The 24,787-nt window shown below is 36.5% G+C and overlaps 4 protein-coding genes across 20 annotated transcripts; all 4 read right to left on the bottom strand.

Moving 5' to 3' along the window:
• LOC110762877 (uncharacterized) lies at positions 1 to 4,940 on the bottom strand. Of its 2 annotated transcripts, none has more exons than XM_021965587.2 (6): positions 4,397 to 4,940; positions 3,853 to 3,972; positions 3,683 to 3,738; positions 1,855 to 3,591; positions 1,073 to 1,214; positions 1 to 732 (listed from the first exon to the last, which is right to left on the bottom strand). In XM_021965587.2, the coding sequence occupies exons 2-6, from the start codon at positions 3,953 to 3,955 to the stop codon at positions 86 to 88; spliced, it is 2,685 nt and encodes an 894-aa protein (XP_021821279.1). In that variant the 5' UTR covers positions 3,956 to 3,972; positions 4,397 to 4,940; the 3' UTR covers positions 1 to 85. The 2 variants fall into 2 exon arrangements, with proteins under 2 accessions (XP_021821279.1, XP_088111471.1); XM_088255345.1 differs by having other exon boundaries at positions 1,094 to 1,214.
• Positions 4,941 to 5,267: 327 nt separating this feature from the next.
• RECQI1 (RECQ helicase l1) lies at positions 5,268 to 10,132 on the bottom strand. 2 transcript variants are annotated; one of them, XR_015836391.1, is made up of 11 exons: positions 9,943 to 10,132; positions 9,172 to 9,557; positions 8,755 to 9,015; positions 8,349 to 8,517; positions 7,979 to 8,070; positions 7,826 to 7,869; positions 7,479 to 7,593; positions 7,027 to 7,380; positions 6,615 to 6,839; positions 6,228 to 6,486; positions 5,268 to 5,601 (listed from the first exon to the last, which is right to left on the bottom strand). XR_015836391.1 is itself a non-coding variant. In XM_088254253.1 (10 exons), the coding sequence occupies exons 1-10, from the start codon at positions 10,055 to 10,057 to the stop codon at positions 6,358 to 6,360; spliced, it is 1,890 nt and encodes a 629-aa protein (XP_088110379.1). In that variant the 5' UTR covers positions 10,058 to 10,132; the 3' UTR covers positions 5,636 to 6,357. The 2 variants fall into 2 exon arrangements, 1 of the variants encoding a protein (XP_088110379.1); XM_088254253.1 differs by lacking the exon at positions 5,268 to 5,601 and having other exon boundaries at positions 5,636 to 6,486.
• Positions 10,133 to 11,615: 1,483 nt separating this feature from the next.
• Positions 11,616 to 16,926, bottom strand: LOC110762915 (Polynucleotidyl transferase, ribonuclease H-like superfamily protein). 4 transcript variants are annotated; one of them, XM_021965639.2, is made up of 12 exons: positions 16,648 to 16,926; positions 15,912 to 15,980; positions 15,631 to 15,822; positions 14,269 to 14,947; positions 14,030 to 14,114; positions 13,681 to 13,768; positions 13,287 to 13,471; positions 12,969 to 13,101; positions 12,610 to 12,746; positions 12,387 to 12,461; positions 11,971 to 12,087; positions 11,616 to 11,852 (listed from the first exon to the last, which is right to left on the bottom strand). In XM_021965639.2, the coding sequence occupies exons 3-12, from the start codon at positions 15,773 to 15,775 to the stop codon at positions 11,760 to 11,762; spliced, it is 1,737 nt and encodes a 578-aa protein (XP_021821331.2). In that variant the 5' UTR covers positions 15,776 to 15,822; positions 15,912 to 15,980; positions 16,648 to 16,926; the 3' UTR covers positions 11,616 to 11,759. The 4 variants fall into 4 exon arrangements, with proteins under 4 accessions (XP_021821331.2, XP_021821330.2, XP_088110083.1 ...); XM_021965638.2 differs by having other exon boundaries at positions 15,631 to 15,806; positions 16,648 to 16,925; XM_088253957.1 differs by lacking the exon at positions 16,648 to 16,926 and adding an exon at positions 16,446 to 16,525 and having other exon boundaries at positions 15,631 to 15,806.
• Positions 16,927 to 18,566: 1,640 nt separating this feature from the next.
• LOC110762907 (Ppx-GppA phosphatase) lies at positions 18,567 to 24,563 on the bottom strand. 12 transcript variants are annotated; one of them, XR_015836547.1, is made up of 9 exons: positions 23,311 to 24,561; positions 23,044 to 23,211; positions 22,865 to 22,906; positions 22,699 to 22,779; positions 22,488 to 22,607; positions 21,855 to 21,959; positions 21,590 to 21,727; positions 21,283 to 21,441; positions 18,567 to 18,755 (listed from the first exon to the last, which is right to left on the bottom strand). XR_015836547.1 is itself a non-coding variant. In XM_021965624.2 (8 exons), the coding sequence occupies exons 1-7, from the start codon at positions 24,430 to 24,432 to the stop codon at positions 21,677 to 21,679; spliced, it is 1,689 nt and encodes a 562-aa protein (XP_021821316.1). In that variant the 5' UTR covers positions 24,433 to 24,561; the 3' UTR covers positions 21,136 to 21,441; positions 21,648 to 21,676. The 12 variants fall into 12 exon arrangements, 3 of the variants coding, with proteins under 3 accessions (XP_021821316.1, XP_021821319.1, XP_088111007.1); XR_015836548.1 differs by having other exon boundaries at positions 18,567 to 18,751; XR_015836550.1 differs by lacking the exon at positions 18,567 to 18,755 and having other exon boundaries at positions 21,136 to 21,441; positions 21,648 to 21,727; positions 22,499 to 22,607; positions 23,311 to 24,562.
• Between the last annotated feature and the right edge of the window lie 224 nt (positions 24,564 to 24,787).

Below are 24,787 nucleotides of genomic sequence, written 5' to 3'. Positions count from 1 at the left end.
TTCCACCAGATAAAAAGCTCAACTGGATATAATATATTGCAGTGGATTATAAATACAAGGGCCAACTTAAGAGGGACTAAAAGTGCTAAAAATCAGACACCAACTGATCAACCAAAGAATTTAGTATCTCCTTCTCAATCTCTAGACCCTCCTCAAATGTTTCAATGTCGAAGTCAAGCCATCTCCCACGCTGGGTGCTCATGTCCTTGTCCACAAGCTCATCCACATTCAATTCTGCCATATTTTTCCAACCCAGAATATCTTTGTACAATTCCTCAGCTAACCATCCATTCCTCTGAGACAATGCTGCCCATTTATCCCATGCTTTGTGGCTTCCGACAAAAAATTGCTTGCATCTGAGCTGCAGGCTTTCATTTACACAGTCAAATACAATCTTCCGCTGGAGCTTTGGATACTCTTCTTGATCCTCCAAATGATCAAAAAGACTTGGGGTAATGACAGTCTGAGCATCACCCAGCGCAAAATCTTCCATCTCTAAATCTACATTGCTAAGGATGTATCTCACATGTTCCAGTTCCCAATTGTTTGTACAATTAAGATAATGGGAACCTGAAATTCTAGTCATATTCTTTCCACTCACATCCCCTGTGGAAGCAGAAGAGGCTGAGTCAAACAACTCTGAAACACTATATGCTGGTAGGGTTTCATATGAAGAGAATAAATCCATTTGGTCTTGAGCTTGAGCCAATGAACATCTCTCACTGTCACTGCCTGTAAATGGAGAGTATACATGTTCAGTCATTTTTCACAAGAGCACGTATGTGTTTCATTACAACAAAATGCCTGACTCATAAAAGAAGTTTCTTTTTTCTCTTTTCAGTACCAAGGATGTCAAAGGAGGAGGGGGTGGTTTGACTCATACAAGAGGTTGCACTATGCTTTTCTTATCTGATAACATTATAGGCCGTTCGCTAATTTACAAAATCTCAACTAGCATAGACATCCCCAATCTGTGTAAATTTTATGTTCTTGCAAAATATTTTGGGACTGACATTGTTATGAACGTATGTACTGGAAAAGGAATAAACAGGAAAGTAGACTGTTATTGTACCATTGGCACTATTTCTGTTACCCGTGCAGCTTCGACTCTCAAACGAGGGGGCTGAAAGTGGACTAAGATTCTGATAATCAAATTCTTTTCCATTTGCACTGGTTATGCTGCTACTGCTACACTCTTCCATCCCTTCTGATCCCTGAAATTGTTTAAGAGAATTTGACAAGCATGCTGATTAAATAGCTTCATGATGTAACTCAGAATCATAAAAACATGTTTCTTTTCCTGAAAGGCATATTCAAAATTGATAATAATAATGGAACCAAAGTGAAATATTGCATCGAAAATTTCAAATATTAATAAAAAGTGAATCTTGTCAAAAAAATGGATCAAATACAGACTACTGCTGATTGCTTAACTTCTCTACATTGTCTCTAAAATCCTCACTCTGCTGTATTGGCATTTGAATTTTTACAGAACCTTGACTTGTTAAGCACAGTTTTAAGAACGGACATATGGTCTTAGTTGTCTATAAAGTCTGGTTTCTACAACTTTACCCAGTCAGAAAGGTTCATATCTAGCTTAACTAATTACATTACCTGTAGGGCCTATCCACAACACAAATATTCATTCATCTGCTGATGAATTTGTTAGCAGAAACAGTTTTAGTATGGATGTGCATTTGGTCCTTGTTTCATTTTGTTAGTACAACTAGTCAATGTATTATATTTTGTGTCTGGTTGAGGAAAACCGTCAAACACCTTAAGTGCCTATACACTCGATCATGAAAAACCAAGGGTGACAAACCACGAGTCAAGAAAATTAAGGGTAAAACAAACCTTCCAGTCAAGTTCATCTCTGCGCAAACCGAGTTCGAACTTCTTGCCTCTTGATGCGGTACTAGCCACACCAGAAGCCATATCTTGCAAGCCAGATGAAGAACTAGCAGCTGCAGAAGTCTCTTCATTGGATGGGTTACGCTGAGACAACTCAACTTTACATGACAACTCTTGAAGCTTTTGTTCCAAAAGGACACTCAGAGCATCACCACCAATCACGCTGAACCCAGGTGAAGATAATGTGAAATTCTCTGGGTAGCGCTGCTGATCATTGTTACCAAAAGAATCAATATAAAAGCTGTTGTTTCTACTCATGACTTGACCAGAGGACTGCAATTCAGAGATGGATCTTTTCAGGGGAGACGTGAATGTAAACGAAACAACATCCATGGCTTGTTTCCTATTATCTGCGCCCAAACTGGTGCACCCATCCATTGAAACATTACATTTTACTGACCTTTCATCTTCACTGATAAATGCATTATCAGAAACGGCTTCTTCTAAGTGAACATCCTGGCCAACAGACCTTAACTTTCCAGAGACGTTCTTCATTGTGGATAAAGAAAATTCCTTTCCAGTAGCATTTCCCATTGAGCCCATCTTTCCAGATCCAGTTTCAGAGTTTACAAGAACCTTACTTACAGTCTTACCTGGCCTACTAGAGCCATTAGTTGACCGCATTCTTCTAGTAGGTGGATTAGGAAACATATTTTTTGAAGTCGTTTTATCTTTATTAGATACACAATTCTGCTTCTGGTTGTTCTGCTTGAGCACACTTTTGGTGCTGTCAGGGGAAGTTTTCTTATGCACAGCTCTTTGTGGACTTGGCCTGCTCTTGGAAAACTGATTTTTTTTCATCTCATTCTGTTCCTTCTGATTCATGAAACTCCTATTACTACAAGAACTCGACCCATCCTTTCTTTGAACAGTGACCTTTGCTTGTACCGCAAGTGATACTGATTTTCCCTTATTCCTTCCATCCCTGTAACTTTGTCTTTCTGAGTTCACAGAAGCCTTGGGTAAGTTTACATTATCTGACCCATTTTGAATCCTGTCACCAGGCAGTCCTTTCATATACTTAACGTCACCAGCTTCCTTCGGTCTTTCAGGTCTGGATGCTTTTTGCACAGCTTCCATCTTCTCTTTCAAATCCCTAATTCTCAAGGGAATTGAAGAAGGCCCTACAGATGACCCTTTGCTCTTGGAAGATGCTCGAGGACTTGCCTCAATGATCTTTGAGGCTGCCTCCATTATATAAGCCGCATTTTTTGTTGGGAAGAAGCCAGGACTCTTGATAGGTGACAAAAGCTTGTGATGCGTAACTGGAATTGACTTAGCTGATTTTGGAGGCAAAACTTCAGTTTGAAATCTCTCAATTGGCTGGTTCTGCACTCCCTGTGCTCTAGATTCTACAGGATTCCAAGAAAATCTATCCAGCTTCTTTGGCACATTTATGTACTCCATGGCATAAAAATCGCTCCACAAATTACCATTGCTCCTGTCATGATCAGGTGCTCTGAGCGACTGGGAGTCAAAGAGTAGGCTAGAAGATGGCTCAGGGACAGTTGAAGATGGCTCAGGGACAGTTGAAGTTGGCAATGAATCCAGACCCATTAATCTAGCAACTACACCAGGGGCTCTACTCCCACATCCCTCATCACTAGTCACTGATGAAGCATAGTGCCAATCACTACTTGCTTTATTACTTGAAGTTGTTCCACTCTCATCGCCCTCTACCTGCAAATATATAAAACCAGATTCTTGATACTTATATCACATGACAAACAAACAAGAGAAAGATCAAAATTAGAGGGTAGAGGATTCATACCCTATAGAGCCCTGACTTCGAGAAACTCTCCACATTTTCTTTTCCTTGCTTTAATCCTTTACATTCAAAATGGTGTGAAAGTAAACTAAATGCTCAACTAAGAAGCACATACAGATAAATATGCAAGATATATACCCAAAAAAAAAAAAGAGAGAGAAGATGATATATACCAGATGACTCGGAATTGCTCGAGAAAAGCTTCTTCCGAGATTTGCCATTCCAATCAAACAAGTTTAGAAATCCTCCTTTTGAACGTTTTTTCTCAACCTCCATTTTAGTCTTCTGCAAACCTATAGGAGTTGGAGATTACGACTAAAAAGATCATTAAACAGAAAACATGTGCCAATTTGTACTAGAATTTGTCATGCTTGAACCATCCATAAATGCGCAAAGGAATTCAAATATTAGCAATCAGACTAGACATTACCTACATTGTCCATTGACAACTTTAAAAAAAAAGAGCTAAAGATTTAGCCAGAGGAGAGAGCATTCTCCAGTTTTTCAGAAAGAAGTAGACAAGCAGGACAAATTAAAATTTCCTTAGAATGTACCACATTTTTCAAGGCAACAAGAAATCAGATCGGATTATCCCACTAATTCTACATATGAAAAAACAGCAACCACAGTTGTGCGTGCAAGTGTGTCTAATCCAAATGGCACCCTTTATAATGAACAGCAAGCACAAATCTCTAATCATTTCAATCAAAATCTCACCTTAAATCCTTCAACTGCAAAACCCCATTTTCCACACTCCGAAAAGCTCACTCCTTTTCTTCTTTTGCTTTTGTAGACAGCAATTCACTCAAAACCCATGCTTCCAAACTCAGTAACCAAGAATCAAATAACTTCATCCAAATGAGTAACCTTCAATCAATCTAACCACATTCTCCTTACCCAAGCACCCACATTTCGAAAAGCCAACTCTTTCTTTCTATTTAGGTTTATTATGCTGAATAACAAACACAATCGGGAGTGGAGGAAAAGATTAAAGATCTGAAAGTGTAGAGCAACAAAATCCTTTGGGTAAAACTACAGCTAAAAAAGAAAAAAGCTTTAAGCGAAATCAGAAGGAAACTGCACACACTGAGTGAGAGAGAGAGAGTCAAGGGGTGTATGGTAAAGACTAAAGACTGAAGAATGCAAGAGAGAGAGCGAGAGTTGAAAGAAGAAGAAGAAACGTTAATTGTGAGCAAAAAATCGCAAGACGGAAGAAACACACCGCTCTGAGAGCTGAGTGGCTGATGAGTTCTTGTGAAAATTCCACTCTTTCCATTTATATTTATTTAATGGACCACCACGAGTCGTGCTTCCCTTTTTTTTTTTTTTTTGTAAATGATGTACCCCTGCCACTTGGCTTTAAAACTGTGGGCCCCGCTCGAAATTAGTCATCAGTTTCGGTCCTTTTCGGGAATTGCCGATAGTTCAAAATCAAATGGACTTTTTTTCCTCCCCATTTTTATTTTCAAATTTTCATAGAAATGTGTTTGTGTTGTTGTTACATTTTTTAAAAAAAAATTAATGTCTCATGTTTTTTACCACTTCAATTTAAATTCAGAAAAAAAAGCTCATTTGTCTTCAAAAAGAAAAATAAAATAAAATTCACAGTCTAAGCACTCAAGAAGAAGTATATAATTGATCTACAATTTTCACACTAAAGAGTAGCTAATAGCTAGAGACCAATGGATCAATCAAGTGGTCCACAGTCCACTTAGCAAAAAATAACAAAGATGGGTTTTGTTTGTAGCTCTCTCTATCTCCTTCTTCATTTTTGGATGGTGGTCCGACATTTCACAACTAAGCAATGTCGCCAACTTCATAGCTTGTTTCGCATCTTGTTAAGATTCCATGCAAAAGCTCCACTTTCCTTTTCCCCTCTTGTAAATAAAATTCTTCAGTCCTTTTCAGATTTTGTTGTGTCACTGTCAATATGCACACATATATATGGAGATTCTTTAGAAATATTTAAGTTAAAAATTTGTTACATACTTCTAATTTCGGCAGTTTGATTGTATCTGAGAGACTATGAACACATTTAATAAAGTCAATCCAACGACCAAAATTAAAAGTATGTAACCGATCCTTAACATAAAATACTTATTAGAGAATCTCCATAAACGTATATATTATTGAGATCACTATTTGTTTGCTAGGAGGATCAAAAAACAAGTGATTAAGAGAGCTTGGACTTTAGAGCTAAGCCCCACATGAATCACAGACAGAAACAGTCCCACAAGAAATACATTATTTATGGTGGTTAACATGTCATGCTCAAGTATAATCTAGATGGTTTACTAATGCAGAACGTAAGTATTATGTTAATCATATGATTGCATGTGCCATTTGTCAAATAATTCTTTATGGTTTTGTAGATCTTAGTTGTTAGATCTTAGATTTAATCAAAATCATAATGCATTTTCTATTTGACCACAAAACCAGTCGATGTGACAGGGCAACTGGTTGGCTGTGTAATAATTGAACTTTCCCAAGGTCAATATGTAGAGGCTCAACTGATACATATATACATTGCAAAAACTAACTCATTTACCTTCCTCACATCAAAATTGGGCAAGCAATTCAAGCCTGTAAACCAAGAACTAAATAAACTCCGCACTTGCACCAGAATCAGGACAAATAAACATGCACATCCTCAGGGTCAGGAGGAAGTCTTGAGGTAGCTATCTTTTCTTCTTTCCTTGCTCAGAAGCTTTGAGACAGTTATCGCAAGCATTCGATCCGTACTTGCAGGCATTTTCATCAAAGGACTCTCCAAAGTGTTTGAGTAACATTTGCCTCCTACACTGAGTCTGAAGAATAACAAGGCAAAGAAACCAACGATATTTCTCATCAGTACACATGGTTCTATAAAAAGGCTAGATTTGCTTCTTTCATCAATGTGAGAATAACCAGTTGATGATGGTTTGGAGTTGCTAACCTTTAGTTCACAGTACTCTTGCATTTTCTGTGCTTGAGCCATAGCTGTCTTGAAACTTTGACTTTTACATCCTTGACCATTTCGTAACAAACATACAACCCGACTGAAATCCTTCTTCTGGTATAGGACGATGCATACTGCAGGAAGATCATCTCTGCCAGCCCTTCCAGATTCTTGATAATAGCTTTCTATTGATTTGGATATAGTATTGTGGATGACAAAACGCTAGACATTGGAAAAAAGGAATAAGAGGGTCATTTAAGATAAAATATTTAAAAAATCAAAAGTAGACTATTAATCACTGAGATAACATTTTCTTTCAAGAAGTGCAGGATTGCAAATGACAACAGCAGTACTTTTAAAATTTACATAAAAGAGACAGAAAGAAAATGAAAAGTTTATTTGGACTTACAACATCCGGCTTGTCTATTCCCATCCCAAAAGCAATTGTAGCACATACAATTTGAACCTCTCCAGTGTACCATTTCTTTTGGACAGCAACTCTTTGGCGAGCTGCTATCCCAGCATGGTAATATGCTGTCTTAATCTTAAATTTCTCGTTCAAAAAATTAGAAACCTCAACACATTCACTTTTTGAAAGGCAGTATATAATCCCGCTCTGGTCTTGGAAACAACTCATCAATAGCTGCCCGAGCTGCTTCAGTGATTCCTTAGTCTTGCCGATGACTTCATATTTCAAGTTGGGTCTGTCAAAGCTTCTTTCAAGGACAAGAGCACGAGGGATTCTCAAAGCTTTTAATATGTCCTGCAACACATCCATAGAAACATTTTTACTTCCATCCATAGAAACATTTTTACTTCCTACAAAAGGCAGAAAAAATCCATTCTGGTATATCATCCTACCTCACGAACTGAATGGGTTGCTGTGGCAGTCAATGCCATCACTGGAACATCGCGGAATATCTGCTTAAGACATCCTAATCCCCTGTAATCTGGACGGAAATCATGTCCCCATTGGCTGGGAAGCAGGATTCAAGATTAAAAGAAATGATGACTAGAATAATCTTATTAGATAGCTTAGTAAGAGTAGCACAACTTGTTACACATTGTTATGACCAATGTAACAAAATATTCATATCATGAAGTAACCTAAACACCAGATGCTATGTAACATGATCAAACCACTTTTCCTCCTTTGAGAAATAAATTTTCAGTTTCTGCAGATAATTGTCACCTAACAAAGAACACACCTTACACAGTGCGCTTCATCCACAACAAATCCTGCTAGCTGTCCCTGTGATTTAGTCCAAAACATTAATTACGTTTGGAACATAAAATCTTGTAACAGCTGATGCAAGTAAAGATGGTACCAATGAACTGGTCAGAAACCTTAAGAACCTCACCTTCGAATGCAGGCATTTCAGAACCTCAAGAAAAGAAGGGTTTCCAGCAATTCTCTCAGGAGTCACATACAGAAGCTTGCATGATGGTTTATCTTTCCTGGAAACAAGAGAATAAAACATAACCATCAAAGACAAATCATCAGGTAATCAAGGACTTTAAAATATATATCTATAACTTATTAATCTTATGATGCATAAAAAATATTTTCTTAAACAAAGCAGCATCAAAAGCATATACTTTTATAAATAAAAAACAGTTACACATGCAAATCAAGGAATTTTCAGACATAAAAAGGTAATGAGAAAATTTCCGCTAGAAAAAAAAGGCAAATTGCCTTAGTCCAAAAGAAAAGAAAAGAAAAGAAAGAACCTTGCCTTAGCTCTTGAAGGACCGCTGCTGCTTGTGAAGTGGTTTGTTGAGAATTCAAAAAAGTTGCTGGGACACCAAACTTCAGGTTCAGCGTTATAATCTGATCCTGAATAAGGGAAAGCAGTGGAGATACAACAACTGTCACACCCTGTTTCAGGGTTGCTGGAAGCTGTGCAAAACACAGAATAATATACATCCCGTCAGTGACTTGGAAGAAATCACTCCAGTATTTAAATACTCAAACAACTATTGGTCTGTTTTGAGCTAGTTATCAAAATCCAAAATTTGAAAATTTCTACAAAAAGAATGTATAATTACTTCATGGATCATAACAATTTTTAATATTACAAATAGATCAACAAAGCAAAACAATGCAGCTGTAGCCATATTATATACGAGAAACTACCTGGTAACATAAGCTTTTACCCCCTCCAGTAGGCATTAGGATAAAGCAATCTCGCTTTTCCATAGCTGCTTTACAAGCCTGATGCTGCAAGGGTCGAAATATCTTATTACCAAATATTACAACATTGGCCAGCTCAGCATCATCCAGAGCCTGTAACTCTTCATAAGTAAGAGTCCTTGATTCATATTTTGATGTACGGGCGCACTGCTTTTTATTAGAAATTGATGGAACTGAATCTCGAGTAATGCTGCTTTCACAATCCTTCAACACAAACAAACAACTTCAGTATTTTGAAAATTGTAGTTACCAAAGAAAACTGCCATGAAATTCAAAGAAAGTTGCAGCCGGTTGCACAACTGGTTATGAATTCCTCAAAGCAGTAAAGGCAAAGCTGTGAAAAAAACTAGTTCTGCTTACCACTGATCTTGAAGAACGTTTACCCGAATTCTGGGGTGGGACAGAACTGCTCCAAACAGGAAATGAAGAGGGCTTTGATCCAGCGTCTTTTCTCATTGGAGTTGTTAATTCTACTTCTTCACTATCACTAGAATCCAACAGCAAGAAATTTGGGTACTTTTGACGTTCTGGTGAATTTTTTACCACGTTGATTTTGCCTCTATCATCATCTGGTTCGTTACCGTTGAGGATGTCTTTGTCAAACATGTTATTCAAAACTCCACAAGCTTCAGTTTCCATTGCTTGTATATCATCCCATTCTTCAGTGTCCTGCATAGATTCAGCTAATGCTGCAAGAAAATCATCACCGCAGTGCTCCACGGTAATAAAATCTAGGCCATCGTCACCTGAACAGAAGATCAAAGAAGATGATGACCCTATCATTACTTTGGTGCTAAAACTAATCATAGTTAACTTATGCCTGCACAAATTCGTGACCAACAGTAGAAATACTAGGAGACTAAGCAAAATGTTTGTTGAAACTTTACCACAAAGTCACTTCACACATATTGACCTCAAGTCTAACTACATTTCTATCAAATCACACACAACTCAACTTCTCAAACATATTGGAATTAAAAATAGCACAAAACCCAACAAACCCATTTCATTTCAGCTAAAATTAGAAAAAAACAAAACCCACCAAATTATGAACCCAAATTGCATATTATCTTTTTGTTTATCTGATGAATTTGACAAAATATTAGTGCGAGTGAAAATTGAAATGGGTACCGTAGAGATCAACCAGACGATCCAAACACTTCTTAGCCGATTCTTCATCGAACCCAGAATTAAGAGCCAAGCTTAGCAATCGAGCTTTCTCCATTTCCAGATCGTGACCTTCCATTCTTGTTCGTTTTTCTGATCAGTCTGTGGTTGATTGGAACTGAAAGCTTACTTAATCTCCCGCGCTAAATTTGCTTTGAAACCTAAAAATTTAACCGGCAATTCGTTTAAATAGGGGACGATGTCGTTGCAGATAACGCTTGCTCATGGTTATGGGCCTTTTAGGCCCATTTGTGGTTATGGGCCTTTTAGGCCCATTTGCAAAGTAAAAGAAGCCTGGCAAAAATTCTTAGGCCCAATCAAATAAACTGTTCATTTATTAAAACAAAACAAAACAAAACAAATTCAATGTAAATTAATTGAGGATTTGAATTTGTTAAGATTTTCTTAGTTCATCTCCCAATACTCAAAGGCTGGTCAGCAATTTTTCTTTTTAAAATTGAACACATTTCATTTACTTGCAATCCAAACATACATCATTTCACCCAATTGTAATTTGTAATAAAATTAGTGGAGCATTTGCCCTCCAAATCCCACAAGCGAGAAAAAAACCTCTAAAAAAATTTAGAAGTTAGAAACCAACAATCGCTTTTCCAGTTTGCATGCATGAAATCATGAAAACCTGTACGTAATTATACGTATACAAATTGAATTAACAACTTGATCATTTAGCTCCATGTCTCCAATGGATCAAAGCTTCAACGACGTACAATCTCGAGACATTTGCTCTTGAACCAACGGTAACCTTTCTTCAAAGACCTCTTGATCTTGCCCTCAGCGCCATACAACTTATATCTGCCCACTCGGCCTCTTCTCTTAAGCTCTGGATCGTTCCACCATAATTTGGATGGCTTAGAGGACCTCTCTTTGGGTTTCTTCCCACCAATGCGTAATTGAATATCATGTTGTCTTGTGTTCATGGGATAGGGAGCCCATGAGGGATGCAAATGAGACCTCCCCATGTACATTGTCCGGTTTTCGCTTAATCTCCTCGCGTTCACCATGTCTAGGTTCCAGCAGCCAGCTCCTGTATGGGAGCGGTAGCGAGTTTCCTCCATCAATCTCTCTCCCCCTCTCTGTCTCTGAAGAGATTTATTGTCACCCTATTACCCGAGAGAGGGAGAGGGATAGAGCTCACTCCGAGGCGGGTTGAATTTGTGCTTCAATAGGATTTTTTTCCTTACATTTTAAATATATTAAAGGGTGGTTGAGAACAATGAGAAGTGATTAGGTGGTGTTCTTTGTTCTGTTGGAGAAAGGCAGGAGAGACCAAGAATTTTGGGTTGGATTTTTGTTGGCCAGGGTTTGTTGTTGTTCACAGTTTTCAGTGCCATGTCAACCTAAGTATATTTAGATGGTCCACCGGTATTACTGTTAAAAAATTAATGAGATAAATCGTGCACACCCCACTTCCTTCATCACATTAGTTAACAGTTAATCTGAAATTTCCGATCTGTTGAAAATTTGTTGCTTTCTTTGGGGTTGTTAGGTGGGTGTGCACAATTGGTATAGAAGATGAAGATGATCCTAGACCCAATTCACATAAATAAAATTGGGCCGAAGAACATATTTGGGCTTTAGGTAGGGCGAGTCGAACCTGAGACGGCTTCCATAATATATTAAACAGCAAGGGAGATTATATTTAAGGCAAATGATATATTGACCATCATCTATATGGTTAAACAGGGTCTCATTCGACCTAATGGTTAAATTTACATATAATATCAAGCTAATGCTGTGGAGAGGGGAGAATTACTACACAGCTAACTAAATTGCTGATCCTCCTTCGTTTCAGCGTCTGATGACTCCTTTTTACTGCCCTTCTTGGACTTCTTGATGTTGTCCATGTGGGAAACCTGTATATTAACCCAACATGTGAAATGATTAAATGAAGAAAGATTCATGCATAAATTTCCACACCATTTTAAACAGGCAGCTACAGTCAATTGGAAAAGTTTTCGTATCTGCGCTTACAATGCAGGATTTCCACTCAAGTTTTCCATGCCCCTCCCCTTCAGCAGTCTGAGAATGACCACGGAAATGGCGAAATATGTGAATCAGAACAGCGGCATCAAGAGCTGCGTATTCCAGCTGCACAAGAATATGGCACTAGTTTATTTGAAATAAACTATTGGGTGTACAGATCAAACATTACATCTTGTCAGATCCTAAAACTTCAACCATAATTGAGTAGTTTTCTGACTCAAAATTACTATATGACACTTTCTAGGGTCAGACATCTCAGGAAAAGTTAACTTCTAGTTTCCCTCAACAATGGGAGGAGGATTTCAAATATCTCCTTCACTGTGCTCCCAAAGCGATTTATAGATCATACAAGACAAGTGTACGCATATGGTAAACTCTAGACGTACAAAAAAGCAAGAAACTACCTGATTCTGCGTCAAAGGCCGTTGCTCCCAATTGCTATTCCTTCTTGTCTTGTTCAAACCAACTCCCAGTATTTTCTGATGATACACAAATAAGTTGTGCATAACTAATGAGTATTATTATGCAAATAGATAGATGGATAGAGTCATGAGTACACACGACAACTTATGTTAATATTGGGTACTAAGAATAGAAAAGATTGTACTATGTTCATGCTTTTGTTACCTTTGCAAGCCCAGACAAACCACCCCGAGGTTCTTTGAATACATTCTGGATGTCCAGTAGCATCTCATAGTGTTTGAAACACTCTAACTCTTCATATGAATGAGCCAACTGCTTCATATCACATTGAAAATTATAGCCTACAAGAAGCATAATTCACAGTCATGCAAGTTAGTTCTCTAGGCAAAAATTTCCAGCTTATTTCATTTTCAAAACAAAAGAGGGTGGAAAAAAGTGCATCCTTGTTTTGTTGGTGGGATGTGGACACACACAACCCACCCACACAAACGTACACATGAATGTATCATGTATGTGCATTGTAAAGAAACAATACTTCACCAAATGCATTACAATTCTCATACCGAGTTTTAGAATCCTAGGAGATTGCAAAATGCGAGTTAAGGAATCATCCAGAACGTCAGGGATGTCATTAAATAACTTGATCAAGTCAAATATGACAACCATTTTATCAGAAGCAATTTGCATGATAGAAACCTGAAACGTTGAGAGAAACACTTCAACAATATACACAAAGCATGTCGACACAAAAGGAAAATTGTTATCTGAGTAGAGTATCATTTTTATTATGGACCGAACAAAGTATTTGGAGATATGAGAACCCAAAAAAAAAAAGAACCCTAAAGTCTAAAGAAGAACGAAAATCAAGATGCTTTGATTACCTTGTTCGGTTTGCTGCCTTTTACATAGTTCGGTTTCCATTCACAATCAAGACCCACAACTTTGCATCCCTCAATATGAGAGGTTGCATTGTGCAAGGCATTGACTTCATCAACCCAAACAACGCCTTCTACAACCAGCTCACTGAGATGTAAAAAACGACTATGGAGAAGACTTGCCTCGGGTACTGTATAAAAGATTATACAAAAATTTACAACTTTGAATTTTTATTTCATACATTGTCCTTAATTGCTAGAAACAACAAAAATACAGGCGTAATTAAGAAAAAAAGCTTAGATTGATAAGATTGACAACTTCACTGGATTAACTCTAGATAAATCATTTTATAAGAATAAGTGCAAGTAGTATGACATGAAGGATTAACATTAATTGTACCTTTGGCATTCAAGAAACCTTCAAGCGAGTATCGATCACAAAGTTCATCAACCTTTTCTGAGTAACCAGCCTCCATTGCTAAATAAACCTTTAAAAAATAAAGAAAAGCAATTAGGTTCCAATACCAGATATGTATAATTACTTTAAATAATAAAGTCATGCATCACTATAAATCATACATCTCTTGTTTTCTAAAACATTCAATATGAAATCAATGCAACCAAGCATATATTCACACATACGTATATGTTACATATATGCATACATACATTGCATAACTCAACCGGATATTCACACATAACAAACATAAGTGATTGAGGAAATGTGATCTATGCCAAAAGCTACATACCAGATATTCAAGAAGTTGTCTATTACTGTTTGTCCTTGCTTCTGCGACATCCCAGCATCCTTTTTCTGCTAACTTCTTTAGTGAGCTGAAATTTGATGAATAATCCTTACTAGTTTAATTTCAGGGAGGAACAAAGGAGATAAAAGTATTTAAGACTAACATATAGAATTTATTGAAGGAAAATAATAGGAAGAAAGAAATTATTTCAGTAACTCGGCAGAAGTATGAATTAAAATTACCTTTCTTTGTACTTATGATAAACACTGGGAAATTCATGTCGGAGATTGTTTTTCTGTATAATCTCATAAGCATTTTTTAGCATGTTCCTGTCAAAGTACTCCTGGACAAGAACGCATAACATTGGCTTTCCCATGAATGTTGCCCACTTATCTGCTGCTTTCAATTGTTTGCTTTCTATCATACTAAGGAGAAAAGATTGGCCAGATTGGCGGATAGAGAAGTGCTCTAAAAGAGTAACTGCAGTCATATATGATTGAGACTCTTTCAGTCCAAATATATATTGCTCAATGAACTTTTTTGCAGTGTCAAATCTGCAATCATTCTTTGCACTCAGGCACATTACTTTATCAATGTTTGCCAGCTGAATATCAAAAGCTTCAAGAATCTTCTCAACTATCCTCTCATCATGATTGACAGAGCCCCCAACAATATCGATAAATAATTGGGAAGCCAGGTCTTTTGCTTCTAAAGAGTCCCACGTGGAATTTTCCATTTTCAGGAAACGGCGAAGAGCAGATATAATCAAATGACTGAACCCTTCAGAGTATAAATCAAATATAGGCAAGACATAGAGGCACTGAATAACAAAAGTAGCTGGTCCAGGTTGGGGATCATTGCGCAGTACTAGATGAACCTGTTCTTGAAGCACTCGGAACTTCTTAGTTGCCTTATATGTGCCTAATACACGTTTCAATTGGAAACGAACAGGCAGAAAAGAAGAATTACTTCCAAGATACATGCAGAAAAGCTGAGTAAATAAGATATTTTAAACAAACTAGGAGTACCAAGGAACTTCTGTAGGATTGGGCCGCAGAATAGTTTCAAAAATCATCCTACATATCTAAAGGTGATCTAACCAGAAGGCATAAATGTTTCATCACTCATGGGGGCCAAGGGATTTTCAATTTATTTTGAGGGCAGACAGAGTAGACTGTAAGAGTGAACATTTGGTTCTACTACTAATACTAAGACTTCCATATGCATCTTGCCTCTGTATGCCTAGAACGCCTTGCGGCAGAAGTTTTGTTGAGCAATTAGATGACTGAACAAATGTCCATTAAAAAAAATAACTATTAAAAACAAAGGCAGCATGGTTTTTAACTGATGGTTTAATACACTACAGGAAGGTGACATTAGGCAACAATTAGTGATTGAGTAAATGAGCATCATGTGATGAAAAGCACAACAACCTAGAATCAAGTTTCCCATCTCAATAGAATCATGCTTACAGAAAGTGAAACTATCAATAGCAAACAAGCTAGAATCAAGTTTCTCATCACAACAGAATCATGCTTAAAGACAGCGAAATTAGTGATCGATAGCGAAATTACTAATTATGATCGACAGCAAACTACCCTTACCATTGAAATAGCACGCTTTCAAGAGGTATATGAATACCAATGGAGCAATATGTGTTAGGTCAGAAAAAGCATGCTTGCAAATAGTCGATGTCTGATTAAATTTGCCTTGCTTGTTACGTGTGTCGACCCTTTCCTCCAATCCCATGCCAGAATGAAACAGTGATGGTCCTCAGAAACTGAACCAAAATTAGTCTGAAATAGTGAGTTACAGAACGCATATCACTTCCAAGACTACTTCAATGCAATAAATAAATTCTAGCAACTGTGACCCCACAACTTACTCTCTTGGTCTCTTATAGATCATTCAAATGCAAGTGACAAAGCCAAGGTTATCTATCATTACTCAAACCCTGTGAAGATACAACAGTTGGTTAGTCAATAAACAAAATCCAGTTAAGAAAAAAACAGTCTGCACACTACCAACTAGGCAGTTTATTTCCTTTCTTAATTTTAAAAAACATATTAATTGGAGACTGAAAATAAGTTTTATTTACAATCAAGCATGGCCTTTTAATCGATGATCAACATAACGGAGACTCTACAAGTAGCATAGCGCACAAATAATCCAAGAACTAGCTGATATGTCTTCGTATAACGCTAAAAAATTAGTCATATAAAGAGCATTTAAATGGCACAGCATCAAGTTATAATGAGAACAGAGCTTCTTTTACAGTGCAGCTGAACTACAATTAAGCATTGATCAAAGCATTACAAATCACACAAACCCATATGTTATTTATGAAAAAATCACACAAACATACAGAAACACAAACCCATATGTTATATATCAAAAAAAAAAACACACACAAACATACACGGAAGCATTAAGCATTGACCATTGAGGCAGAGAAAAAAAAGAAAGAAAAAAAAAACTATTTTCTATAATAAGAGAGAGAAACTATTTTAAACAGAAAAGAAGTTTAGTTTCTAACAACATAAGAAGAAAAAGAAATGGCAAAATGAAAGTTAAACACTGGGAATTTTCTTAGCAACCAAACAGTGCCTGCCGAAACTTACCGTTTTTATCTCTCCGTAAACTGCCGTCGAGCTTCCTTAATTTTTCGCCCCAACGCTATATATATAGAGAATAGAGAACTGGCTACACAAATTTTTTTTTTTTTAGGAAAAAAGGTCAAAGAGAATCAGAAGGCACTGTAATACGGGCTGGCCCACTGGATTTTTTTTCTTTCCGAAAATGGTATAAAAAAAAGAGTTTTTATTTTATGCGAAGTCGCAAACGGATCTCTCTCTAAAAGGCTGGTGGTGGCGGATGCTATAATGCGCCAGGTGATTCGTTGAGCACAGCTGTCCTGGAAAGGAAAAAGGGAACGTGATGAGGACCAAGGGCACCTGCTCTGAGTAATTTGGTGCGAGAGTGCCCATGCTAAGATTGGCTATTGTGCACATCCTATCCACTCGGTTTTCATACTCTTTTTTTTTTGTTACAATATTTTTTTTCATACTCTTTTGATGAGTGGCCAAGGGCATTTCATATCTCTTCAATTTTCTAAGTAATTTCGTGTCAAATTTCGGGGTAGTAAAGTCTTTCGGGAAACTCTCAAGTAGTAAAGTGAAATTTACCCTATTTATAATATTAATAAATTTTTTAATTTATTTTTACTTGGTCAGCTCAATGAGATCATATATAAAATAGACATAGTGTGTCTGTCCGGTACATAATAATTATACAATTTGAAAATATGAAATGCACATTAGTGTGTCTGTCAGTCACGTAATAATTATTATATATATATATATATATATATATATATATATATATGAACATGGTGTGCCCGTTGTATATATAAAATACACGTAATCATTATAGAAACGTTTAATTGTAACATGCCTTTAAAAATTGATTTATATAAGTTTTTCTCCACAAATTTGTTATTACAAAAAAGGTAAGGGAAAAAATGTCATATTGAGTTTAAGAGAGCAATTGGGGGCAAAAGGTTGGTGTAACTTCTTGTTGAATTTGAAAGATTGTAAAATTTGATAGAGTTAAAAGATTAAAAGAGATTTTTAAAAAAACACCAAAAAGTATATATAGCCTATTTGATGAAACTCTGCACTTATATGAGTGAGCATACAGGTGCGTCGCAGGACATCATTACTTATTGTATAAATAGATATTTATAAAAATACCCAATCCTAGACATGTATTTATAAAAATACCCAATCACTATTTAAACATAGAAACATACCCAAAATGGGTTTTGGGTACGTGTGTAATGATGGGTTCCATTTATGTTTATAAATGGGTTTTGAGTGTGTGTAATAATGAGTTTTGGGTATGTTTATAAAGTGTTTTGGATGTTGGGTATTTTTATAATTTCAGCCCCCATTTTGGGTATTTTAGTGAAACTCCCTTGTATAAATGGGACTTCCCGCTGGGCTTGGACCATGCATCATGCTCACGATGAGTGCAAAGATAATCGAACGAACCAGCAACTGGATAAGATTGACTCCAATTAAACTTCAACTATAGTTGGTAAACTGGAAATATATAAATAAAATAAAATATTTATTAGTTTTTTGTTATTGCCAAAATTAAGTAAAGAGATGAGTTTTTTTCACACACGTTGTTAAGGTGTTATACAAGTTCGAATCTGAGACCACTGATTCAATATTAACACTATAAATATGTCGAAAACATGTCGTTTAATTGTTTAAATTTTGTAAATACGTAATCGTAAACTCTGAAATTGTGAATATCCAAACATTATTGGATTAAGGAAAAGAAAAAGAAAAAGTAATTTATGAAATGAAAAATCTGAACAAAATTCTAATGTTTCATGCCTCCTCTGCTTTTACCAAATTTAATGTTTTTTCTTTTGGTAAAAAATGTAATGTGTTTTTGGATGTGACTTTAGAGCTTTTGGTGACAGGCTTTGAAAGTTCAGTTTTCACCGTTATGCATTTGCGGCCTGCAATAGAAAACAGCAATTTCATAGTTTTATTCAAAAAGATCAGCATCCCTTTTCGACTTTTGGGCTTTGTCCCAAGAGGGCCCCCCAATACATTTGATGTTACATACTGACACGTGTCGTATGACGCATAGGCATGGAGTTGATGGACCGTCTTTGACACATTGACACATCAGGTACACGTACGATGCCTGCCTGGACAACAAGAAAAGAAGATAAAATTTGGTCAGTTACATATAATATAACGTTTTAATAAAAGTGGTCACAATCACGTGACTCACACCATAGTCTTTTAAGATTATTTTGAACCACTGTGTTCAACGATTGGCAATCACGAAGATTATTGGGAGTTTAACTAAAATACCCAAAATGGGGGCTGAAATTATAAAAATATCAAACACCCAAAACACTTTATAAACATACCTAAAACTCATCATTACACACACTCAAAACCCATTATAAACATACCCAAAACCCATCATTACACACATACCCAAAACCCATTTTGGGTATGTTTCTATGTTTAAATAGTGCTTGGGTATTTTTATAAATACATGTGTAGGATTGGGTATTTTTATAAATATCTAAAGATTATTTTGAACCACTATGTTCAACGATTGGCAATCACGAAGAGTATGTTTGGCAGTGCTTCTGAAAGAGCTAAAATTGCTTTCTGACAATCAAAAATACTTAATACAGCATTTGTATGTACTTAACAGTCACAAAAGCGCTTTATAAAAAAGCACAATGCATCCTCACGTAGCATTTAGATTTTCAATAAATTTTTGACATTCTTCTAATAGAAGCACTTCTAAAAAAGTGCTTATAAACATAAGCATTCTCATACAAGCCATAACTAACATATTTTGTGATTGTTTATGAAAGTCACTCGTTGTGGTGTCAAAATCAAGTCGTATGATATAAATTTGTGAATACAAACTATAAAGTAACATTAATCTAATACTTCAACCTTAGAATCTATCATTATCTTATGCTATATTCATATAATTGATCAAGTTGGTGTACTCCACATCGATGGGTTTTTGCACAATTAGATGCAATATGAATCAAGAAATGGTGTCACTGTCATTTAGCCATGTGTGGTCAGAAAGAAAAATGATGAACTTTCTGAAACTATTATAAACAAACCAATTCAGGAAGCTGATGGGGTGCCCAAATTGGTGGTGGAGATGACATGATATAAAATTCATCTTTCATTAAGACAAATATTTTGTTAACCTGTCTACTTCATTGTACTGTTTATGCTATGCCCTAGGTGACACCGTAGGAAACTTTTTGCTTTTGTTCATGTTATCATGCACTGCCTTTAGTCACTGTCCACATATGTTTTTCAATACAAAGATAATTTTTATCCAGGAGGACAAGACAAGTAGCACTAGATTATGCTAAGTCATTCAGTGATATGACCCCTACTTGCTACTCAACGTGCATTGTAAACCCTATCATGATTATAGATCGCGAAAACAAGAACACCACCATAACTTGAGGACAAGGATGCCAACTTGATTGGGTTTAATCCCAATATTATAAGGGAGATTAGAGAAAGTATAAAATTACTTAGTGACTGTTTGAGTTTGAACTCATTCTAACTTGAAGGGAATGAACCTAGTTCTAGTTCTAGTTCTAGTTCAGGGAGAAAAACTTCCATATCATCGATTGCATACAACTAGTTACACCTGCTCCGACCGTAATCCTAAGTAGGTTGAGCTAACCAACGTATACGGTGGAGGCAAGTTTCATACTATGTGTTGGACTAAGCTAGAGAGAGCTTGTGTATGTACCCTTCTGTCTAGATCTGTTCTACACTCAATTCAATTGACAATTGTCCTCCATCCAACTGCATTATGCAATATGCAATATGCAATATGCATTATGATTAGGGTTAAGTCGCAAGTTTGGTGATGTGGGTCTCCCTATTTCACACACTATGGTTGGTATTCAATTTGGAACAAGACAAAAGGACATGTAAATGTAAATGATGTGCCATCAGTGACCCTACTTGCTACTTGTACTTGACGTCTATGATAAATCCTTCTCCTATCGTTGAAAATGAATAGGACAGCTAAAAGTTACTACCACGTTGAGTAATTTGGTGATGAAAACAACCTTCACCTAAATTAGAATGTCAAAAGCACATGTTCATAGCTTTTAGGCCAACCAGATATCATGGGTTTCAATTCCAAATATCATGTTCAGAATCTGGAAGACCAAGCCTGCTCTATACATCCATTCCATCTCATCAGACCACTCTGTAGGTTGTGACAAATACTAGTTTGCCTCTCCTTGGAGAAATTAACAGAAAACCAAAGAAACTCATATTATTGCCTAACAGATGATACTATTTTCCATGGTAATAATATGCCTTCAGCGTTTTGACTTTACTAGATCACACATTTTTCTTTTGCCTTCTGTGAATATGTGGGATCAGCAAGAGAGGGAAGAAAGAGAAAGGAGGGGGGAAGGAACTTGGGTGATAAGTCTCAACTCAAATGAGTACCCAATAAGCATATGGCAACTGAACCATTGTATTTCACATCCTTGCAACCCAGCAGAAAAATAAAAAAAGATCCAAGATTTTCATTTATCTTTCCCTTTTGCTTGTACGTAAATTTTATCTGTTATAGACTAAAAGGACATACAACTCTTTCTGTTACACATTGAAATTCTGAGATTAAAACTATTACAATTTAATGGACAATACCTCCAATTCTCCAGCTTGTGCTCTGTTTCAGTTGAACCACATCGTCTGGGACAAATGAGTCTGTATCAACACCACAATTCAACCCATGAGCTCCACATCAATGGTTCACACGAGCTATCCTGCAACTTGGGCAACATGACTGTCCTTCCATGCCAAAGCCTGTACATTCTCTTAATCAAAAAGTGTGATATACTAATACTATCAGATTACTAAAATTGTACGGCATGAACTGCTCATATCACTTATCAAATATGAAAGCGGCATTGCAAAAGGAATAACAGGTGTTATGATCTAGACAGCATGGAACCTTGTATATGCTGAATTTATGGGTTATATGAACTTTTTCAAGACATATCAAGTGACACCTTGTGTGAAAATATCCTTATCTCTCAGATCATCCTGAAACACTTGAAGGAACAAGGAGGAGTAGTTCTTCATGGAATACCTGAAGGCAACAAATATAAGTCCATCTTTTATCGTATTGAAGAAAATATTTTATCGTATTGAAGAAAATACAGTTAGATAAGAAAATTTAATAATAATAATAGGGAATTTTTAAAAAAAGAAATTACCATCTTAAAGTGTTCTAACTCTTGCCTTAGGTCATCTCCAATATCCTCAGCTAAAGGCTCTAGAATGCAAGGTGGGGAATTTTGAACTTTTACACCACCGCATGCCTAAAAACAAAAGAAATTGCATGAGTTAGTTGCCTTAAGCAGCTCTCAATATTTAAGTTAGTAAATAAGCTATGATAGATGCAATCTTGGTATTATATTTTATAGCCTCTACACATTCAGTGGGGGAAAATTACAAAGCAAATGCAGAGCATATAGACCAAACAAGCTTATGTGATAGTTAAAATGCATTGGATATATTGATGTCCCTACCATTATGATATTCTCACCAGTCCAATGGTCTGCTTAACTGCAGAACTTAAGATGAAAGTTCTGCTTTGTATCATCAATTTGGAAGAATACAATAACAACAACCAAGGCTTTCTTTTCCCCCTTGGGCACAAGAAGTTGTAAGCATATGCAAATATCACTAATTTTCTTTTAAAAAAGCAATAAAAATACTACTCTACTGTTAATAGTACAGGATATGTTTAACTCTATGTAGTTTTATAAAAAACAATTTACAAATGCTAAGAAAAAGAACCCTACTTTAGGAGGGAAAGTTTGATTGAAAACTAGATTGGAGAATACCAGTTTAAAACCTTCGTAAGAGTGTGAAAATTCTATTTGTTGGAAATCAATGCGTCGATGTTGTTGCAGTGCAACTGAAATACGGATAATTGCACATAGAAATCTGAATTTCTTTTTTACCTGAAAGTAAAAAGAAAGTATGCAGAAATAAACATAAAAGCACAAATAAGTATAGTTCTCAAAATATTGGATGTGTTTAAAAAGACACTACCTCTATTGGAAACTCCTTAAAGGAAACATGACCAAAGTTTGGTAATTTCTTCCTGTGGTGTCTTGCAAGTAGTGCTATCAGCTGTAGATTCACTAATTGATTATCACTATAGTGACTATACAAAGTATGCACCAGGAAAGAGCACACAAATAGACACTTGACATACCTTGACCTCCTCAGTACTGTAACCTTGAAGATGGCCACCATTCTACACTAAAAAGATTTAGCTCATCAAAGATTAATAATTAAATAGAACTTCAAGTTTTATTTTACACGTGCAGAATGTTTCCAGCTGATTCTCAATGCACGTTTATTGAATTATTAAGAGGAAAAAAAAAACATTACCATGATAATAGAATAAGAATGCTTATGGTAACCCTTTTTCTCGATGGAAAGCCCAATATTGTGAAGCAAACATGATGCTTCAAGATACTCAAGATCCTTGTCATCTAGGGAGACAGCAACTTGATTGCCAGCAAGTTCATCACATTTTCTTAAACATTCAAAAATTTCCTGCAAAAATCATCTCCTCAAAACACTAGATGTTGCACTCGCTTCTGGTTAAATCACAGATACTTAGAAAAAATTCAAAATAAGAAATTCACCGAATACCTTTGCAATGCTAGCACACTGAGAAGCCGCTCTCATCCTCTTGTTGCTATTAAATCTCATTGCGAGCCGCACAATAGACGACCACTTTGCATTGGCATTCAAATCATAATCATTAACCTTAGCTAAAGTTTCTGCAATAACACCTTCTGCCAATGCATACCCAGAAACCTCCATTTCCTCAATGCCAAGTACCTCAAATATCTCCTCCAATAGCACAGCCCCGGCAACGATAAACTCGGACCGCATTTTAAAGAACTTCTCCCTCCTATTCTTCTCTGCCTCTCCTCCACCACATAAACTCTCAACAACACCCTTCAGTTCTCCTCTACTTAACTTCCAATCCCTCTTACTGTCCCCAAAAGAAACCATAATCCCGACCTGGAGCATATTGCTCACATTGGCATACCCATAAAGGGATGCTTTTTCAATTGCCTTTATAGTACCCGAAGATCCAACAACAGCCTCAAAGCCACAATCTTTAATCTTGTCAACCAACCCAGATTCTTGAACAACCAATCTAATGTGCTCCCTCATATGCGCAACATTTTCTTCATTGTTCCCAAACTTTTGGGTCAAATTCACATGTCCCAGCTTCAATGAAGCACCAAAAATGACTTTTCCTTGCTTCCCAATTACAAACTCAGTAGACCCACCTCCAATATCCACACCCAGCACCAATTTCTCATATATTGGAAAAAACTGAAGCATACCCAGATACTCAAGCCTAGCTTCCTGTTCACCAGGCAACACATCTATCTCTAAACCAACCTCTTCCCTTACACATTTCAAAAACCCAACTTTGTTCACAGCTTCACGTACAGCTGCAGTGGCAACACAGCGGACATGGGTTTTGTTGATTTTGTAGGATTTCAAGATGTTCTGAAATCTTTTAAGGGCTTCAAGGGCAAGGAGCTGGGAGTGATGTGAAAGTGTAAAAGGGGTTGTTGTTGATGATGTGCTGGTATCACGGCCAAGAACCACAGGCTCTTTGAATTGGTCTATGGTGAAGAATTTGCCATTTGGGTATGCACGAACTATGAGCATCTTGAACGAATTTGTGCCCATGTCAATGGCTGCAAAGAGTGTTGAAAGGGTTGGTGGGTCTGTGGTAGCAGAGGCCATTTCTTTTGGAAATTGATATCTGGGATTTTGGTGATTTTGATTTGGAGGCAAAATTTGCTGGATCGATTTCCAGGTATGACTCTCTGCTCTGCGTTTACAAGATGAGAATTCAGAAAAGCCTCTTTCTTTCTTTTTTTACTGATGTAAATTCTTATTTTTTAAGCTCTAAAAATTATGTGTGTGCTTAGGGGTGTATTCAATTTTAACTTTTAAATACTTTTAATGAGTTTAAAAGTCTAGAGGTATTCAATTATGACATTTAAATAGTCTTTAAAAATTTAGTGTTATTTAATTGTGATTTTAAAAAGTCTTTAAAAGTTTTGTGGTATTCAAAAAATTAATGACTTTTGAAAAC

The sequence above is a fragment of the Prunus avium genome, chromosome 6 (genome assembly GCF_965620075.1).
Source record: "Prunus avium chromosome 6, drPruAviu1.hap1.1, whole genome shotgun sequence".
Classification (NCBI taxonomy): Eukaryota; Viridiplantae; Streptophyta; class Magnoliopsida; order Rosales; family Rosaceae; genus Prunus; species Prunus avium.
This window is presented reverse-complemented; position numbering and strand designations above follow the sequence as displayed.

What these genes read in the sequence shown, in the direction of transcription:
- LOC110762877 (XM_021965587.2), bottom strand. Translation starts at nt 3,955, where the DNA reads ATGGAGGTTGAGAAAAAACGTTCAAAAGGAGGATTTCTAAACTTGTTT. An exon ending in CGAAGTCAGGGCTCTATAGG is followed by an intron (nt 3,592 to 3,682) that starts GTATGAATCCTC and finishes ATATATTTGCAG; the next exon opens with GTAGAGGGCGATGAGAGTGG. An exon ending in GAGATGAACTTGACTGGAAG is followed by an intron (nt 1,215 to 1,854) that starts GTTTGTTTTACC and finishes AAACAATTTCAG; the next exon opens with GGATCAGAAGGGATGGAAGA.
- RECQI1 (XM_088254253.1), bottom strand. Translation starts at nt 10,057, where the DNA reads ATGGAAGGTCACGATCTGGAAATGGAGAAAGCTCGATTGCTAAGCTTG. An exon ending in TCGTCTGGTTGATCTCTACG is followed by an intron (nt 9,558 to 9,942) that starts GTACCCATTTCA and finishes TCTTCTGTTCAG; the next exon opens with GTGACGATGGCCTAGATTTT. An exon ending in CAACCCATTCAGTTCGTGAG is followed by an intron (nt 7,381 to 7,478) that starts GTAGGATGATAT and finishes GATGTGTTGCAG; the next exon opens with GACATATTAAAAGCTTTGAG.
- LOC110762915 (XM_021965639.2), bottom strand. Translation starts at nt 15,775, where the DNA reads ATGGGATTGGAGGAAAGGGTCGACACACGTAACAAGCAAGGCAAATTT. An exon ending in GACAACTTCTTGAATATCTG is followed by an intron (nt 13,769 to 14,029) that starts GTATGTAGCTTT and finishes TATTTTTTAAAG; the next exon opens with GTTTATTTAGCAATGGAGGC. An exon ending in TCCTAGGATTCTAAAACTCG is followed by an intron (nt 12,747 to 12,968) that starts GTATGAGAATTG and finishes TGCTTCTTGTAG; the next exon opens with GCTATAATTTTCAATGTGAT.
- LOC110762907 (XM_021965624.2), bottom strand. Translation starts at nt 24,432, where the DNA reads ATGGCCTCTGCTACCACAGACCCACCAACCCTTTCAACACTCTTTGCA. An exon ending in TTAAGGAGTTTCCAATAGAG is followed by an intron (nt 22,608 to 22,698) that starts GTAGTGTCTTTT and finishes TTTTACTTTCAG; the next exon opens with GTAAAAAAGAAATTCAGATT. An exon ending in CTTACGAAGGTTTTAAACTG is followed by an intron (nt 21,960 to 22,487) that starts GTATTCTCCAAT and finishes TTTTGTTTTTAG; the next exon opens with GCATGCGGTGGTGTAAAAGT.